Source organism: Dufourea novaeangliae, unplaced genomic scaffold (genome assembly GCF_001272555.1).
Source record: "Dufourea novaeangliae isolate 0120121106 unplaced genomic scaffold, ASM127255v1 scaffold22, whole genome shotgun sequence".
Taxonomy (NCBI): Eukaryota; Metazoa; Arthropoda; class Insecta; order Hymenoptera; family Halictidae; genus Dufourea; species Dufourea novaeangliae.
The window spans coordinates 785,806-806,766 of NW_015373898.1; the positions used below are offsets into that span (position 1 = coordinate 785,806).

General features: G+C 38.0%; 1 protein-coding gene across 1 annotated transcript in view; it reads left to right on the top strand.

Annotated features, from left to right (window-relative positions):
* Window positions 1–19,940, top strand: part of LOC107193393 — a 38,074-nt gene extending 18,134 nt beyond the window's left edge. The window contains exons 7-11 of the mRNA XM_015582833.1: window positions 609–812; window positions 894–1,010; window positions 2,385–2,669; window positions 3,232–3,727; window positions 19,544–19,940. Coding sequence (XP_015438319.1) covers window positions 609–812; window positions 894–1,010; window positions 2,385–2,669; window positions 3,232–3,727; window positions 19,544–19,940 — 1,499 coding nt within the window. The remainder of the gene's footprint in view (window positions 1–608; window positions 813–893; window positions 1,011–2,384; window positions 2,670–3,231; window positions 3,728–19,543) is intronic.
* Window positions 19,941–20,961: the final 1,021 nt, after the last annotated feature.

Here is a 20,961-nt window from a genome sequence, read left to right on the forward strand (position 1 = left end):
TCGAATGAATAAATTTATTCGATGAGAATTATCCGACGAATAGAAGATACTTTTTTTATTCAAAGTGTTTTAGTCGTAGCGTTGAATAAAATTTTCTTCTTTTATCTGCTCCGTGTAATTCGAGCAGTTCGAATATTTACAGGTAACTCGAAAGTAAGAGATCTGTTCGAATATATTCGAATAATTCGAACATTTACAGGCTGAAAATTCATTTTTAAGTAAATAGAAGTCTTTACGAGAGCTCGAATATTCGAGCCGTTTGAGTTTCTCAAGTAGCTCGCATTTTTTTCAAACAGTTCGTTGATTTCAAGTAGCTCGGAAAATTCAAACGCTCGACTCGACTCGAGCAATCGAACCGAGTTCGGCTCAGCTTGTAAATTACAAGTACTCGCACACCCCTACTGCCTATGCGTGTGACAGAAACAGAGCAAGAACCGACACTCTCTCTGTCTCCGTCACGCACACAGACTGCTCAGCAGGAGTAGCCTGCGACTCTTAAATGACAAAACAGACGCTTGCCCCTCGACCATAGCAGCGAGCTATTCGCCCTGTATGTATATGACAGAAAATGACGACAGAAACTAAAATGGAGAATTGTTTCCTTCTAGAACCACGAGCGTGTGGTAGGCCAGAACAGCCGCCGAACTCGACAATGACCGTGACCACGCCAACAGATCGGAGTTCAGCGAGCACGTATGAAGTCGGAGCAACGGTGGAGTATACCTGTAACGCGGGTAGCCTTCTTATAGGACCGTCGACTCGGACCTGCCTCGACACCGGTTTCTACAACGAGTTTCCACCGATCTGTAAAAGTAAGTAACTCGCGATGTCAGACGCACTTTTAATCCTTACAAGTTCTGCTGGATGTTGAATCAAACGTGGCTTGTTTCCAGGCATCGAGTGCGGCTATCCAGCGAACGTGAAACATGGAGGGTACACGCTCATTAATAATACCGTGACCTATCTCAGCCAGGTGTTTTATTCCTGCGAAGAAGGGTACGAGATGACAGGTAAGAATTAATTTTGGATTAGATAGATTAACATAAAACCGTAATCGCTGGGGGAATCGCTTCTTCTGTTCTATACCGACTGTGCTTGGTGAAGCAAGTAAATTTCTTTATTGCTTTTGCAAATATAATAGTAGAAAATTTTAATGGAAAAAAGAATATGATACTTATGTATCAGAGAAATAAATCTAATGACATAAGCAGATTCCTATTAACCATTCCTGATCCATCCCTGTAAAAATACAACATAATATAATGGCATAGTGACTGAGTTTGTTTTTCTCATCGTATCGTATTTATTATACCCCTCATTACCGTATTTATCATTATATGTGTTACATCAATATCTGTCCTGATGTAATGACCGTATAACACTACTATCCTCTAAATCATTACTGTAACGAGGGATGGTGGTCGTTGCTCGTTGATGAAGAGAAAACCCAGACTCTCTTGGTGGATGTAATTTATTTCCCATCGTTCCACGAGTTTTTAAATACCATCTTTGTAAAATTTTTGTGGTACAGAGACATTTCACCAAAGACGGACTAACTTTCCATTCAGAATAATAAGTTAAGGGTTGTACTAATTACCCTGTTCAAAACCTAAATTTTTTGGCAATTGTCAATAAGCGTTTCTGATAGATCTTTATGAGCTAAATACGGATCTGCAAACCGTTTATTTCAATCAGGTCCAGTTTTTGAAAATATCAAATTTGAAAAAATTGCAAACTTTCAAATTTGGAGCTGTGTTGTGCTTTGACAGTAATAGTTATTCAGTTCCTTTTTACACGAATTAATTCTCTGGAGTCTTGCGAACAAAATGATATAAATTGTTATTAGATTATAGACATCTAAATATGTTTAAATAATGTTCAAAGTAAAAAGCACACCGAAAATGCAGACCCTTCTTGCTGATACTCTTTAATTTATTTCAAAAACTAAAGGTGTAGAAGACTATCTAACCATAGGACGCGATAGAGCAGACCTTTCTTCTCAGGAAAGTGTCAAGGAAAGTTACAAAATCTGCGTTGTTTTAAAGAGGGAAGCGAAATAGTTCAACAAAACACGCGGCGGTGACAGTGGTACTCAATGACGACGGTCGTCTTACATGCCGCTCAGCGTAACGGAAGCGCTAGGCGCGCATGGCCATCACTATCGGCACCGCGTGTTTGCTGAACCATTTCGCTATTTAAAACAAAATAGATTTTGTAACTTTCCTTGAATTTAGAATGATTATACTGTTAATAGCATATGTAAATTAAGCTGATCGTTATTGCTTTCGCAAGAAGATTGGAATTCTCGAGTCATTTCTAAGCTGCCGATAAGAAATTGGTATTCCATAATACATCGGGTTAATTGTGATTTTCTTTTATCGTAGGACGTGCAAGATTGACTTGCGACATCGACGAACGTTGGAACGGACCACCGCCGCGTTGCGAGCCTATTTTATGCAATCCTCCGACACCTGTTCCATACAGTCACATCCAGATCGATGAGATCGACGAAACTGAGAAGATTCCAGGAAAGGCGAGTCAGAATCGAAGCCTTCTCGTTGGCAGTATCGTCACGTATACCTGCGAGAAGGGCTACAGACTCAATGGTTTCAGACAAATACTATGTCTACCTACTGGACTGTATGATCATGTCGCACCTACCTGCACGGGTACACACTATAACTATTTCAATACTATGTAGTACTGATTAGATCATATAAAACAAACCTTTGAGTCTCTGCATTTTGTTACGAAAATAACGTTTGTAATGAGATTGTTAAAATATAGAATTTACACTTTCCTTCTAATAATCTGAGTAGATAGTTTTAAGAAGTATTAAAATACCTATATACTTATCATTTTCTGAACAAAAAAGGAAAGAGTAGTCTGTAGTTTTGGTCGCCTGGGACTGTAAGCTTCCCTGAATGACTGCTTAGCCTTGTTATTACATATTTTTGCAAGAAGAATGATATTCATTTCTATATTAATGTGCCACGAAAGTTCAAATGACTCGTTGATTCAGCTTATTTTTTACAGACTTAGTGAAATTATTGACATTCTCATGTCAATCACTTTTACTAATTCAATTCCATTAAATAATTTTTGACAGGGGTAATAAAATGCAGAATAGTTAAGGAACACTGACCTTTTACTATTCAGCGTGAGGGAACAGCATATGCTCTTAGGATTATAATTGCATAATTATGTACTTATATAATCTCTATATTACAGAGGAGCCTCAAAGCACGGTTACCGTCCCCCCCAAGATAACAGTGCGATCAACTACGGCTAGAACACGTCACACGTTCCTACCGCCTAAGGTGCGACCGACAACCTTGTCAACGACTACCACGACCACCACCACAGTCTTTCCTACCCGGAAAGCTGCCAGTACCGGTGAATTACCAGCTACAGTCAGGGAAACCGTTCAGAAAAAGCCGATCAGCGGTCTACAAAGGCCGGGCTCGTCTACAACTATACTGAACGATGACAGCAGCGATCATCCTCAGGATAACGAGATATCCGGGAGCGGCGTAGACAACGCACAGGTTGGCATCGGGACCGGCGTGCTGGAGCCATCCGGTCCATTCAGAGTGGATAGCGCGAATCAACCGCATAACACCCATCAAGCAAAATTAAATCTGGGCGCTGTGATCGCGCTGAGTGTCTTTGGTGGTTTCGTATTCCTCGCCGCTGTGATTACTACGGTTGTGATACTTATACGCAGGTAAATTCGTTAATCATTCAAACACAGACTGGCAGCCTTCGGTCTGCCTGCTTCCGGTTTCTGTGATCGATAGGCTGCGGACTTTATGTACTGTACTCCGATAATAATACCATACACTTTGTAGTGTAGTGCAGGATTTGATGAAAATTAAAGAAACTTTTTGTTTATTGGTAACTTGACAAAACTTTTCGGAGATTAAACCAGCTTCTGTTTCATTCTAATTTCTGTAGATTGCATGAATATCCGTTGCCTAGTGGTCACATTCATCAGAATGCTCCGAAAGTAACGCCTGTTAATGCCAGCATAATTGTCTGTCTCGGTAAGACAGCATCCTGCTTCATAATACTCAGCTAAATGCCTTTATCGTTACATTATTTGCTTGTACGCAGCTCGAAACTGTCAGGAGATGATAGAGAAATGCAAATACACATATATATATTTATTGTTATACAGTGCTGGACTAAAATATTGACATAACAGGATAAGGATGGAAATTCAAATATTCTATTAGTTCTAGTTTAATACGTGATAGAAAGCAGTAACATTAACACGTTGACTGCATCAGTTTTTACTACTGGGACAATATCATAATAAAATATGTACATTTGTTTAGGTCTTTCTTATTACATAACGATATAAGTCTTCACACGTTGACTTGAATACTCATTACTTTTCTTATTACTGTACTACTAATTTTATATTTATGAGATACTAAATGCTTTTGTTTCAAAATTGAATATTTCTTCGTATAATTTAATGGCTCCATGGCAGTCACCGCGTTAATGAAATTGTGCGTATCGAAAATGTCAGATAACCAAAAAAGTTTGTGCGGTTTTCGTAACTTTTAAATGTCCACATGTCTTCTAATCATTTCAATCCTTTCGGTCGTTCAAGCAGTCACCGCTTGACAATTTTTTTCCAACGCAATACAAACTTTCATGCTCTGTTATTATAAAAATGTGTCTTTTTTTTTATGAAAAGATCTGTTGTAGTTTTCTTTTTATTGTACATCGTCCTCGTTTATAGTTTTTCTCTCTGTTAAATAATTTTGTTCGATGATAGGTCTGAAGAATATGGAGAAAAATTAAAGTTTTGCAACAATGTTCCGAAATATTCGCCAGTGTGACTTGCGTTGCCTTGCAGAAAGAAAATGCCCTTACGGTTTACCAATGCCAGCTACTTTTTTCGCAATTCTTCCTGCACACGTTGAAACTCTGATGAACATAAAACCTCGTGGTGAGCATTTTGCACATATTTTTCGTCATCGTTAATAATGGACACCCTTCCACGGGTCAACTTTCAGTCTCCTATCTCCCACTTTGAATTTTTTGAGCAACTTTTTTCTGCACTATGTTCACTTGCACACAGTTTGTTATGTCGTACAAATCTTCTGGGCTACCATAGTAGTCGTCGATTTAAATTTGAACTTGTAAAAAAACGCGCATAAATGACAGCATTAGCAACAAACATTTTATAGCGAGTTTGCACCAAAAAAGATATGCTGGCCACGAGTTCTCTGTGGTAACTGACACATTCCGAATTTTTCTAGGCCTGCGGCGTGTAAAAGCACTAAAGCATAATAAAACATTCTGACACGAAACGTGGAAGTGACCGCTCAAAAAAACCACACGAACCTTTTCGCTTATCTGACACGAATATGTTTCTTGTAAACTTTATAAGACAAAGATACTAGTGGCACACTCAAATGATAGAGCCTTTAATCTAACTTTTAGTAAATATTGTTCTATTCTTCCAATAGAATCTCTCTTAATGCAATATTATTTATTATACACTGTTTCCTAATTCCTTTTTGCAGTTAATTTCAGATATTGAATTCAAATCCGCGCTTTGTTCTTTAGTTTAAACTATCAGATTGTTTTTACAGAAACATTGAAAATAAAAGTCCCTGTGAATATTAGTATCCTTACATCTTATAGAATATTTTCTTTTGTTCGTAAATGTGTATAGATACAAGTTCACCACCCTATTTCACTCTGACATAAGTTGGCAATTAGATCATCTGTTGTCTAGTATCCTGCCAGCTAGTGTAGATACACAGTATACCAATACATAATCCAATACTTTTTTTTTTTAATGAAAATTATGAAAAAGATAAAATGGCTCTAAAATCTTTTCTTTAAAAAATGAGTATATGTAGTGTATTTGACAATGTCAATAAGCAGTTATAAGATGGTAACAAACTTTAAACTTCCTTTGAAATAAATCGTATATGTATAAAATATAAAGAATTATTTACTGGTACGCTTAGTATATGATATAAATTTGTATATACAAGGTGTTCCATTTCATTGAGTACGGTGGAATATTTCACAAGGTATTGAAGTATAAAAAAAAATGTTCTCATAAAAGTTGCTTGGTATAAAGGGGTATATTATGTGGTACACGTACTAATGGTAATTTTGTAGGTGGAGTGTTGACAGCGATTTCGAGATCGTTACCTTTTTTTACATGAGATCATATATTTTTTTGTAATATAACAGTGGGTTTTGAGACAAATTCAACGATCTGCTATTGATGGGATTCCGTGTAGTAAGTCATAAGTTAGAGCTTATGAGTCACGCCAATGTACCTAAACTATACACTATAAATATGAACAGATTTCGAACCTCTTATCTTTCCTGATGCCTCTTGCATTAATAGCTTTAGCTGCGAACAGTCAGTTTAATACATGCCTTCAGCAAGTCAAATAGTTCAAAAGTGAAAAAGGGAAGTGCCTATTGCATTTTTTTCTATTTTGTGTTCTGACGGTGTTATTTTATTCAGTGTGTGATTTCCAACGTTGTACTAGTACACTCAATTTTTGAAAATATCGTTAAGCCTCCAGGAAAAAGTAGAACTAGTTCGTTTAAGAGGTGATAATTACACCGTCCAACATATGTTAACCTTGGTTTCGTTTTGCAATATCCACTGGGTGGCCCTTGTAAAGTACCTCGTCCTAAACACGAATCCGCAAGCAAAATTACTCTATCGCCCTCAATTTTTGAATGACGCGAATTTTTGTAAAAACGCACGATTTCGGACTAAACTGGCGTATTACGTGAAAACTAAAAACGCTAGAAAGTTCAGTTTAGTCTTCAAATATAGAGGCGAGTTTCCTGATTATAGCAGTGTATACAGTTATTAAATTTTGTAGTTTTTAATGGCTGTAAACGGACGTCCAAGATTAAAAAAGATTCGCTGCGCGTACTTTCTACGCGCTATTTTTGCATTTTTATGAAAAGTTCTTTGTCCAGCACGAATTTGCCACACAGTATCAGATTCGGCAATCTTCGCCTGCTTCGACGTGCCAGTGTCGTAGCTATGCGCAATGGACATTGATAATACATCGATGTCATTGACACCTTTTTTTATGCAGGGTGATCCTTTCGCTGCGAAAATCAAAGGCCGTTTCACTCTAAAAAACCACCATGTCGACGCGTGTGTGTGTGGCTCTGAGGCATCATCAATAGTGAGAATCGGTCGACAGTTACATGTGCTGACACGGCGGTTCTTTAGAGCAGCACAGCCTTTGGTTTGCGCAGCGAGAGGATCACCCTGTATGTATAATGTGTGATGTTTTTCATGCATTCTTGGACACTAATCACGAAATTGCAGAGAACTTCTCTTGAACACTGTCAGTTTTAAATAATTTCGACTTTCAGGGCATGAATATGGATGACTTGTGAATGTGAAGCCACTAAAGAACAAATACATATTTTAATTAACTTACAGATTTGTATCATTATGTTTTTATAAGGTTTAGAACACTTTCCCAAATATGGAAGTATTTTAAACACATGAAACAGTACTTGAAGGTAAGGCAAGGTCTATTTAAACATACTTTAAGCTTTTTTTTATTGGTGATTCTTCAATATTTTTTTAAAAGTGTTCTAAATCTTGTAAAATCATAATAATAAAAATCTTGTGGCTTCACATTCACAAGTCATCTATATTCATGCACTGAACATTTAAATTGTTTCAAACTGACAATTCTGTTACGAGCCAAGGTCGCGAGCAGCGCGAGAGGTCGGCTGAGTATAGGTTATATCGGCGAGTGTAGGTTTTCTAATGAATATGGTCTATCAGTGTAGTAACCTGTGCGGACGAATCTAACAAAAGAATCCTTCGTTCAAGAACAAGTTTTTCTGATTTGAAATAAGGCGCAAAAGGCTTCATGTAAATCGACACCATAGTTTTCGGGAAATATTGATCACCGATTTGAAAAATGTAGTTTCGAGAAAAACGCGTTTAAAGTTTCAAGTCAAGCTTACACGTATATAAAATGTTCATTTTTTAACGCCTGTAACTCTGTCATTTTTAATTGGATTACCTTGAAACTTGCACAGAATATTCTCGAGATGTACTTAAAGAAATTGTAGAAAGTGAAAAATCGATTTTTTGAAAATTTCTGACTGAGCATGACCCCTTAAGAAATGAAAATTGTTCTCGATACGTAACAATGATTATGAGAAGTTCTTTTCAATTCCACGGTTAGTGTCCAAGAATGCTCGAAAAACATACAAAACAACAAACCAACCCAAGGTAATGCCGCTCTAAAAAACCGTAGCGTCGGCATATGTAATCTGTCGACCGTCCTCACTGTTGATGACGCCCTAGGGCCAAACACACGCGCTCATAAGGCGGTATTTATAGAGCGGTACGGTATTTGATTTGCACAGCGACAGGATCACCCTGTGTAAAAAATGGGTGCCAATTACATCGATGTATTATCGATTTTGATTGCGTTGTTACGAGTCAGGGCTGAGTAACTGCGAAGACCAAGAAGGAATGGCAATTTTGGTTTGAGTTTGTTATGTGGACGAACTTGTGTCTATTTTATCACAAAGGTCTTGAAAAAACCTGAGCCTATTTCATTTCAGGGAGCTACTAGGATTATTAGTATGGGTCTCGTAACTATAAGAATTCATCACACTTCAAGCGGTAAAAGTTTAAAAGTGTGCCTTTGTGGGTTTGTTTCTAGCTGAGTATTACATATTATGCTAAAGTTGCAATGTATAGCACTGAATTATAAATTATATACATACAGGGTGTAACAAAAATGTTGTCCGATCCGGAAAGGGGGCACTCGGGGGGTGAATTGGAACAAGTTTTTCCTTAGCAACAATGTAATCTGAGGCTTCGTTACCGAGATATTAACGAAAAACCCTGACCAATCAGAGCGCGAGTTTGCCAGCCTATGGTCTGTTTTTCGAAAGATGATGCCTGGGAAGTTGGCCTGCCTCGGCGCGTGGTCTGGCGGGGATCCAACGTGAGCTACGTATTTCGTGCGACGTTGTGACGGTCTCATTGCCACTGTTGGTCTCTTTCCAACCTCTAGCACTTCGGCACGAGAGCCTCTCGCTCAGACGCTCGGTAAACCAACTTCCTTCTTTACCCTGCAATTTCCACGTGCAGCGTTTAATAACCTACGTATAAATTTAATCCCCTTTTAATATGTTGCTCAATATTTGGGTACAATACATTCTTTCAAAAGAAATAAACTTTTTCTTATTCATGTATTTTAACTCTTGACGTGTGAAAACGTTCAGCGTCTCGTCAACATTCTCCACCATTTCCAGACAATGGATGATTGACAGGCACGTGCCAAACGCAGTCCCCATTCTTTGAGATTGTAGGTACGTCCTTCTCGACAGGTTTGTAATACGTGCGATGGAGACAGACGACCGTACACGAGGATGCACGTCGACGGTCGCACGTCATTGGCCAAGACGCGAAGAGTGAGAGAGACACAAGTGCCGTAGGTGTCTCGCGATCGCGGCAATACCGCAAAAACTCGGGCCTACCTCCCAGGCATCATCTTTCGAAAAACAGACCATAGTAAGAATTACGCCAAACTAAGTATCCAGATTGAAATTAGCCATCACATTTTACCTTTTTAAGGCTTAGTAAAAAGCTCCAAGAACATGGCAGTGTTAACGTACAGGAACGTAACTGTCGTAAAATTGTAAATGATGAAGGATGTCCTATTTCTACCTTAGCAGCTGTTTCCCATCACCCACATATCAGTAAACGGCAGATTTTGCGTGGTTCGGGCATTAGTCGAAGCAATGTTGTGTGTATTCTTCATTCGGATAACTTTCATCCTTATCACCTATCAATACATCAGAAGCTACATGGACGAGATTTTGAGAAGCGCGTACAATTCTGTGATTGGTAGTTACGCCAGATGGAAGATTCGAATGGTACATTAGTACAAACTGTTTTATGGCCTAACGAAGCTACGTTCACAAATTGCAGAGATATTAATACAAAAAATATACATTATTGGGCAACAGAGAATCTACAGTGGATTCGTGAAATTGACCACCAATATCAGTGGAAAGTGAATGTTTGGTGCAGCATAATTGGTCACCGAGTCATTGGACCGTACTTCATTGAAAGATCATTAACAGGTCAAACATACTCCACATTTTTGTCCGAAACACTACCACGCCTATTAGGAAATGTACCGTGTCTAATACGTCGAATAATATGGTTTCAACAGGACGGCGTGATAGTCCAGCACATTATGCTCGGCAATCGCGGCAAATGTTAAATAGGATGTTTCCTAATCGTTGGATCGAACGTGGCGGAAACATTGCAAGGCCAACTCGCTCGCCAGATTAAACGCCGCTCGATTATTTCCTTTGGAGAACATTAAAAAATGAAGTTTATCGCGAGCTACCGACGACGGTCGAAGATACGCGAGGACGTATTATTAGTGCGTGTGCCGTAGGAACTGCAGAAACACTAAAAAAAGTTTGAGTTCTTACAAAATATTCACGTAATATACCAGTAGCATCATCTTGATAAGTAATGTTAATATGAGTCAGTAACGTTAATTTAGAATTTGTAAGTTGGGCAATACCCTTTTTGTTATAGAAAATTCCACTTCAATTAATAAGTGGTTGATTATTATAGTAACCACTCGGTACCAGGAGGGATAATAGAAGGAGGAATGGAATCATGAGATTCATCTGGAACATATAAATTAAGGAGATTAGTACAGGGACCTCGCGAATATTGTCTCGAAGTCGGGTCCACGCCGGGACAATAATCGTGGAATATGTGACACGCTTATGACCCTCGTAAATATGTTTTTTGCCCGAAGCTCGAGCCTCCGCAACTCGCCTTTGTAGTATTCTGAATAACGACAATAGAAAAGGACACGTGAGTGAAAAACGACTCGTCTGCGTGACCCGCCTGCGACGCTCTCGCCGGCCAATGGTTTACATTATAACCGACCACACAGTCCGATTGTACTGACTAATCGTCGTACATTCCCCCGGTGCGGTCCATCTAATCGGCTTCTCATTCAAGAGTCAAAAAAAGATTTTGATCGGATATCGGTGAGACAACACTAATGCAACGATGAAACTATTTTATTTTCGATTCTTTGTTAATGAACCTCATACTAATATATTGTTGAGATTTTTCTGATTAAAATGATACCAAATACGACATAATTTGTATCATATTTACTCATGTAGAAAGTGTTAATAGTTCATATTCTTTCATTATCGCTTCTAATAAACATGGTCCAAATTATATCGTGTTTGGTATCATTTTAATCAGAAAAATCTCACGAATATGTTCGTAAAAGTTTCGTTAACAAAGAACCAAAAACAGAAAGTTTCATCGTTGCATTTGGTCCCCTCGTTTAGCCATCGACTCGTGAAAGAGAAGCCGTCGCAGCGCCCCGGACAAAATATTATAGTGGTGGGGATGACAACTTCACACTTATCGTGGAGGAGCCGGCTCACACTCATCGAGGATTTACTGTACAGAGTGGAGCATTTAAAACAGGTCACGTAAATAACTCGCTTGTTTTTAGAGATGGAAGAAAATACATCAGATCAAACTTATTTGGTATCGAGGGGCTCATAATCTGATGTTACTAATTTTTTGATACGTGGAGGTGTCAAGGAGATATGAAGGTCAACTCTGTCTTTTTAAATGGAACGGTATAGTTTTTTACTTACATTCTGATAGAGTGCTTTAAGACGAATACCATGACCTATATGAAGGTCATTCAAGGTCAACTTAAGCAAGAGAAAATAGATTATCTCAAAGCACTCTTCGAACACTTTGACGATTTACATGTAACATGTTATTCACGTACTCACTGCTAGTACAAGTGTTCAAAATGGCGATCTTAAATATCGATACATAGTCTAAAACATGGCAATACTGATGATACTGCCTGACAAATTTCATTTGTATCTATTATAGAGCATGCTCTTCTTATACGTTCTTGCATGTCAACTTTGGTTGTTGGTTTTTCGCGGTATACTTGTTCCTTTAATTCTCCCCAGAAATCAAAATCTAAAGGCGTCAGGTCTAGAGAACGTGCCAGCCATTTGTTACTTCCTGATCGACCAATCCAACGATCTCCAAATGTTTTGTTCCGAAATTCTGTAACATTTCGTGCTGAATGAGCAGGACATCTGTCCTGTTGGAACCACATGGATTGTCGTATGTCCAGTGAAATGTTCTCTAACAATTCTGGCAAAACGTCTTTTAAGATTCTCTTATATTTACGACTATTTATCGTGCCTTCAATAAAATATGGACCAATTATTTTATTATGAAGAAGGCCGCACCAGACGGGTGCACACACAAGATCTCTGTTTGATTACTTTTCTCAGCCATCGTAGATTATCTACGGACCAGTAGTGCATGTTGTGACGGTTAACTTCTCCGTGGTTTGTGAATGTAGCCTCATCCGTAAACAAAATTTTATTTAAGAACATTTCATCGTCTTATAGGTTTCGTAGGCCTCATTCGCAAAACTGTAAACGTTTTTGGAAATCATTTTCACTTAATTGTTGATGAAGTGAAATATACTTCGAAATATGAAAAATACTTCGTCGACTGATGCGACTCTCCTGTTCAAGTTGCCTCGTACTAACATGCTCTCGTATTACAGCTGCTACAATGTTTACCGTGTTTCTATCATCAGTTGCTCTTTTGGCTCGATTGCGTATTTTGTTATCCACATTTCCAGTTTCTCGAAATTTTTGTATAATGTTTGCGAAGACAGAAAGTGAAAGTCTATTACGATTGGAAAATTTTTCACCATACACACGTACCGTTTCCCTTATGATTCTATGACGTTCACCATAAATTAGAACCATTTCCAGTTTCTCTGCTATCGTATAACGCATTTTTGAAAATTGAACACTAAGATTGGATATTACGAAACTGTTGTCTAGTCGGTAGTCATACTACTAATAACATTTGTGGATATAGATATGCTTACTATGTGATTGAATGTATATTTATGTCTCGTGACCCCTATTAGCGACTACAAGGGCGATATGTCAATAACCAGAGAAGACACGAAAGTATTCGAAGAATCCTTTCAGATAATCTGTTTTCTCTTGCAGTAGACCTTGAGTGACCTTGAATGGCCTAGATCACCAGGAATGATCTTTTTTTACCCGACCCCAGTCTATGGAAATAAAAAATATGGAAATAAACGTAGTAAATTTTACGACTTCTTTGGCGCTGAAAGATACGTTTGTTGCGAAAAACAAATGTAGAATATTTATCTCAAGATGCACATTTATTTGGCTGAAAACAAAAGTTACACAATGGATATTATGAACCATCTTCAAAGAGCATATTTTCTCTGGCGGGTGCACAGAAACGATTCCCACTCAAGAAATGACGTGAAAGAGACATTAATCGAAAACTTCTAAAGTTCTACCAAGTGTTATGGTATGGCTTTTTTCAATTGCAGTTGTATAGTTCAATAATCTTCTCTTTTATATACATAGAATGAAATTGTATCAAGGCATTCGCAATGACTAATAAACATGAAAAGGACATGCCCTTTCAAAGTTTTGAGGTGAGAGTTGAACTGTGTCCATGAGTTCAGCAAGGGAAGATTTCAAAGTGAGAACGAGATAAAAAAGAATTATCCTAACGCTTCGCCAATATTATAACTCACTTTATCATCAATCGTATGGTACACTTGTGTATTAGTAATAGCTGCAATACTGGCGAAACGTTGTGATAACTTTTTGAAAAGGATGCAGCTTACACCCATAAGTCTCTACTGTAATAACCATATGACGCCGAGATAGAAAAAAAGGTCAACCAAGAATTAAGATTAACACTGAGCCCATTTGCGTTGTGGTGGCCAGCGGCAGCGGAAACGGCAGCGTCAGAGGAATGCGTCGCAGGGGGCTTGGTGGGGTTGGTGCGTTGAGGGGTGGCGGTAGTGGTGGCCTTGGAAGAGGTGAAACCGGGATGCCCTCGCGTTGGTATACGCTACTGGCGCTGCCCTTCCCCGACCAGCACCTGGGGCGCCGTGATTTGACGGCTCGCCGTGGCGCCGATCATCCTTATTCTTTCGGTCTCTCTGCGGCTCATCGCGCTGGATACTTCTCCAGTCCATCCTTCTAGTTACCAGCGACCATTGCCTCCCAACCACCGTCGCCTTCACCCTCCACACAACTACCGCCCACCACTACATCAACTGGCACCACTACAACCGCCATTCGTCACCCTCACGAGTGATCACTAGTCAAGGTAAACGAGCAAGGTTTATAATTAGCACTAATAGCGATAGCTCGTTCACCAGCTCACTGATTCAGGCTTCTTAAACGCACCCAAGAATTTATACCTCTACTTGAAGTCCTTGTAGCTTCTTCGATTCTTCGAGTAGCCTCAATATCTTACACACTAATTGGTTGTCATTTTTTTAACCGTAGCTTTCTATCTTCATGTATTTGCTACTGTTACTTAGGTACTGTCAGTACACGTTTTTGTTAATGTTAGTTAGCCAGTTTTGTATCTGTAACTTCCAACATTAGTCTCTGTACTGTAGTTGTTTAACCCTCCGAGCACGGTCCCTGGGTCACGCGTTCGCGAGAGCGACATGCACACAGTGACAGAGTCGGGAGTGAGGACACGCGGTCTCGAGAGTGACACGCACACAATGACAGAGTCAGGAGTGGGGACGCGCGGTTTCGAGAGAGACACGCACGCAGTGACGGAGCTGTCGTGTAAATCGCATAGCGACCGATGTTTGTTTACATGCGAACGACCGGGCCAAGATGCCGCAGAAGTATTGACTAATAAATATACACTAAAAACCAAATAAGACCATAACTGCTTCGCGCAGCTGGGATGAGCACCAGAGGTCTCTCTGTAACATGGGCGATAGAATTTGTCATACACCGGGTGACATAATGAAGTATTTCTCAATATATGAATACTTATGAATTGGCACGTTTGTACTTCACAGTCACTCGATGTATGATGCTCAATTGTTTAAGACGTTGGTAACTAAGGTAACCGAAAGGAATATGCGAAAACAAGACCGAAATTCGTCATTTCGCAGTTATGGTCTTATTTGGTTTTTAGTGTAATTTGTTTTATAATTCACGAGATTTTTATTCTAGTTAGTGTACTAAGAATCACGAAAATCCAAATGTAATGTGGAACCAGCTAATCATTACATTGTATACATGGGGACGGTGGCTCGAGCTCGAACTCGAGCAACCGCCACTGCGTAGTAATATCGGTGAGGGTCTCGAGCTCGAGCCTTACTGGCACTGTATTAGTACAGTGTCGGTGAGGGCCTCGAGCTCGAGCTTCGCCGTCGCTGTGTCGTAGTAGAATATCGGTGTGGGGTCAGAAATGACATAGGGACCGGTGACCATGTTCCGTGCTCGGAGGGTTAATTAACTACCAATAGTATATCTGCTTTTATACATATATACATCTGTAAGATACGCACGGCCCTGGTTGCGGTTTCATCAATGGGCCGTCGGTCACCCGCAAAGTGCCTAGTTGTAAAATCAGTCTGGGGTCCTGCTCCACAAAAGCAGTATAACCGAGTATACAGTTAATTGGGAGGTTTGAAATGTTGTACAAATTACAGCTCTTGGACGGTCGATTGCTATGACCGTACAGAGCTAATACAATATATATATTATACAAATACTTTTTACTTAGAATTCAACACTCTTCGATATTTTGGTACACAAAATATAGCATTCCATTTAAAATAACGAAGTTGACCTTGAAATCTCCGAAATTTCTCCACCACAAAAAAAATTATACACACTATATAATTTATCCCTTCAAGTCATGCAACTTTTGTATAAAAAATTTGTTCATCCAATGCATACTTTAGAAGTTATTTAAGGTGTGCAAGTTGCGTGGACCACCCTGTATACATCATCGAAAAGTGGGCGTTCACGGAGGTAGAGCGTATATTATAGACCCATGCTAGACAGGGTGTTAATGAAAATGAGGGACTTTTCACATGGTCGATTTTACATGCCAAACTAAGACAAAACTCAAGAATGACGAAATTGTGTACGAATATTGAAATACGCGTGAAATACGTCTAACGTGACGGGTTGTTCTATTTGAGAGGCGCGTTCTTCAACTGTTCCACGAGTTGATTTCATTCTTTCACTTTATTTCATTCGCATAACCCAGTGATTTCGAACTTGGCTTTTTAGTACTAAGAGCTGCCCCTCACGACAGTCCACCATTCCCATGGAGTAACAGAAACAGGATTCTAAGCTTCTTTTGCCTACGACGACACACGGAGTGAACGAAAGATTGGTAGGGGAAGAAATTCAATTCAGTATTCAAATTCCTTTAGAAATTTCTGTGAAAAAACTAAAAATAGTTTGGACTCTTTATGAATCGCTTGTATTAGTGATGAGTATGAGCATCTGAAAAATCACCGTCGATGGGATGCCCGGCTTCCCCCTTTTTCTGAGGTCAAAGGTTAAGAAAAGTGGGTTTTTGTTAATAACTCAAAAACGGTTATTCCTATTGAAAAATGATTAAGATAGAAATTAAAGACCATTAAATTCTGCATACAAAAGGTTTTATAATATTTTTTCGTAAACTATCACTTCCTATTCGTTTGTGTTACAAATTGAAGTACAGTATTTGGTTGCTGAAGAATAAACCAATAGCAGTTGTAGTGTAAGTAATTACAGTAGACTCCGGATTATCTGGCCCCACTATAATCGGTCTCCGCTTTAATCGGCCACATTATTGTTGACATGAAATATGTACATATCGGATTAACAAATTAAATTAAATCAAAGAATTACAACAAGGTTATAGATTTCTTGTAAAAAACAATACTTAATAAAAATATGTATATACAAAGGGTATTCGACCACTAGTGGGAAAAAATTTAAGGAGTTCTTTGGGGCAAAATAAGATGAAAATCAAAAATAACGAAATTGCGGCCAATGCTTCGTTTCTTAGTTATAAGCGTTTAAAAATTGACCCAAATGATGATAATCCGCACGCAGGAAGTGTCAGCGGGGCAAGGTTCGTAAGGGGCGTGCAGTCACTCTAAAAACTCAACGACGTGCAGGAAAAGTAGGTAGAACAGTTGTCTATTTTCCCGGTAGATGTCGACAACTTGTGGCCGCGGTATTTGAGTCGAATCCACTTGTATCTCATTAACTCTGATTATTCGATAAAATTCTCAAGAAATGTAAATATCTTCTTACGAATATTATCGATTAGAGAGGGTTAATACCCTCTCTGGTTGTCACGTACAGCAATTGTCCTGTCCACGAGTATCCATGAAATTAATTCGGACATGCACGTACACTACTGATTGTCTCGTCCGCGAAAAATGTTCACACACTGCGCGATTAATTAGACCCGCGCGTGGTTCCTCCGTTGCGTTTACCACTGTACACGTTACACAAAACTAACACCCAAAATAATTCATTTATAACTATTATTTACACTAATTTTTAACCGACACTAATTAATTTATAGCTACTCTTCATACTAATGTTTAACTTACAATAATTAATTTATAACAACTATTTATATTAATTTTTAACCTGCAATAATTAATAAAACCTGCAATTATAAATAAAACCTACAATAATAAATAATGTGGGGTACAGTAAAAGATATGGTGTATCGTGAACCAACAACAGCACCAGAGAATAAGAAAGAACGAATTCGTGTAGCATGCAGTATGCTTGCTGCAGAAATAATTCAGAGTGCAGTATCCTCGTTAATTAATAGATTACACCAGTGTATTAATGTGAATGGACACCATTCCCAACACCTACGTTACTGAATGGAAGATGTCATACGGAAATCTTTGCTGGTATTGAATCTCCAACTTGATATTACGCACAGACCATTTTCAAGACACAAAATGAAATTATTTGTTAATTACTAAGTTTACTTCTAATAAAGTTCAGTACTTTTTTACTCCAAATTTAACACTCTTCAATATTTTAACATAAACAATATAGCATTCCATTTAAAAAAACAAAATTGACCTTCAAAACTCAGAAATGCTTCCACTTACGAAAAAATATATGCATTATATAATATATTCCTCCAAACCATATAACTTGTCTATGAAAAATTTGTTTCATACAATGCAGACTGTAGAAGTTATTCAGGGTGAGCACGTTGCGTGGACCACCCTATATATATGTATATGTATAAGGAAAGATTCGTTCCAAATCGCCTCACGAGTGTCCCATTTCAGGGTCTTGCAACATCTTTGTTACACCCTGTATATTCTTAATTTCAATTAAATACAGAATAGAGGCAAACACACTGGCATTAATGTGAATGCATCGCCTTATTTGATCCCGAATCAAGCTAACTGTAATGTTGGGGAGACGTCCCTATTACAGAAATTCCTAGTACAGAAATGTTACTTAAATATGTTTTTCAAATATTAAAAAAATATTTTTTTAGCCACACTTTTTAATATGAAATAAATATCGAATCCAAATATTCTATACATATAAAGGAAATATAAAATGAATGTTTACAAATACTAAATATTCATAGAATATAAAAGAAATATTTAAAAAATATGAGTGAATATTTAGACAATAGTAAGTAAATACTGAAAGTGTGAAAAGAATGTTTTAAAAAAATTAAAATAATTTTCATACGCCGTTTCACGCATCCGAAGTTAATCTTCTCCGTGATTATACCTTCCTACTCTATTAAACACTTTCGTTCGGCTTCGTAAATTTTTCGCTACCGTTTATTTAATATTAGGGTTCGCTACAAAATGACTCAGGCAAATCGACTTTAAATATATTGTACTACATAAGTAAGCTATGACAACATGATAGAATTAATTGGAAGAAATACCTATACCCTTCACCTACCGTTTTATTTTTTTTTTTGCGGGTGTATAAAACCTTCAAGGTGTACCGTCTCCGCTGATCCACATGATCGCTACACTACCATGACCAGCCCCGACCGATTTCACCGACCGTGACGATTCTTACCATAAAGAAGTGTTCCGCACGTGCACAGACTCGGACCACATTTATGTGTTAAATTATTATATTTCACTTTCCTCCAAATTTCAGATCAAATTAGCAATAATCAATACTGAAAAGTGAGTGGAAACAAATATTTCTTATATATTCAAAAGAAATATTTTCTTTCTAATAGTAAATGAATATCTACTCTATATTTGGAGAAAGATAATTTTTCATAATAAAATATAAATATTTCTTGTATATTCGGAAAAAAATATTTTGTTTCCAATATTAAATACATATTTATTCTATATTTTTGTCGTAATATGAAATAAACATTGTATGCATATTTAAATATTAAAAAGAGATTGAATCTCTTTTTAATATTGGATGAATATGTATTCAATATGTTCTGCTACTAGGGGTTAATATAACTTTTCCAAAAGCAAATGACTTACAACGTACGCCTTACCAATAAAATTATATGACGCCGAGCTATGAAAACTTCATGTCAACGATGTTACTTATTGTATATTAATTAATTTTTTTACTCATACAGGAATCGTGGAAGAAGTAGTAAGCACTACAGACACCGTGCATCTCCTGACTGCAACACCGTAGCTAGTTTCGGAAGCAGTTCTTCAGAAAGTCGAGGTGGCTTGAATCACTATTACAGACAGGCTTGGGAGAACCTGCACGAGACCGCTGGTCAGAAAGTTGCTCATCCACCGCTCCGTCGCAAGGAAACCCTGGATGAACCAGGATACCGAGAAAATTATCGCGGCAACAACACTGAAAGGGATGGTTCGGAGTTAGTTGTGAGCGACGTTGCCACTTACCCATCCAACAAGCATGCCAGCATCTCTGACAAGAAACGCCATCATCATCATCATCATCATCATCACGATAATTCCACGCCTGAGTGGAGACCGTCGCAGTCTCATCACAGATATTGAACACTGGATCTATTATATTAGGTAGGATTATCGTAGATCTTCGATACTAAAAATGTGGTAAATCAACGCTGTGACAGACCAAGATTTGATTATGAGCAAGCTCTTATGGATTAAACTACGGATATTCATTCAGTTAGAAATTTTTATGCGAATTGGAATCAAACAGAGATTTGTTTCCTCTGTCCCGGAGTCTATAAAGTTGTAAACAAAATGAAAATCTTATTACCGAGTTTCCGATAAGTGTGTGTACTACAAATGCATCAAATTCGCAGTGTACTTTTAATAATTCACAACACTGAAATTTCAGACAGGTGGTGAAAGATGAGATATTGCGTAGAGGAAGCCTTGAGCCTGATACATAGAGAAGACATAGGATCATCTTACATTCATTGTTCTGTTATACAATTATTTGCGATTACTTTGTTACGTAATGTATATACCGTATATGCAGTAGGGTAAATGAAAGGATGTTGTCGCGTACGTAGAAGGATCACGGGTTGATCAGAGGATATGCCAAAAAATGAGAAAGTAATATATGTATACATATGTAATCATTAACTACCGACCAAACAGTCTATAAGAATTACCTTTTATAAAGTATTTTAGAATTTGTTGGTAATATTGAGCAAAATTTTCTGGTTGGCGAGATGAAAATCTGACATGGGCACCTTGGCCTCACCTTACGAAAGTTTAAGTTATTTCTTATAGCAACGCGATATCCGAAGAGAAGTATCGTCAAGGAAAGGCCGACGTGATCCATTTCGGAGTCGGAAAGTGTATAATCATGGTGCTTGTTTAAGATTATAAATAAATTAAACCTGCGTTTACAGATTTTACGTACTAATACAGTAACTGTCGATTACAGTTTAACGGATTTTATTCTATCAGATATAAAAGCAAAATGAATCGATTAAAATGTTTAATATAGTCACAAAAATCTGTTCGCTAATCGGGATACTTAGATTAAGTAAAATTTGTAACTATTTATCGAATTTGGTTACTAGTAAAAGTGAGATATGTT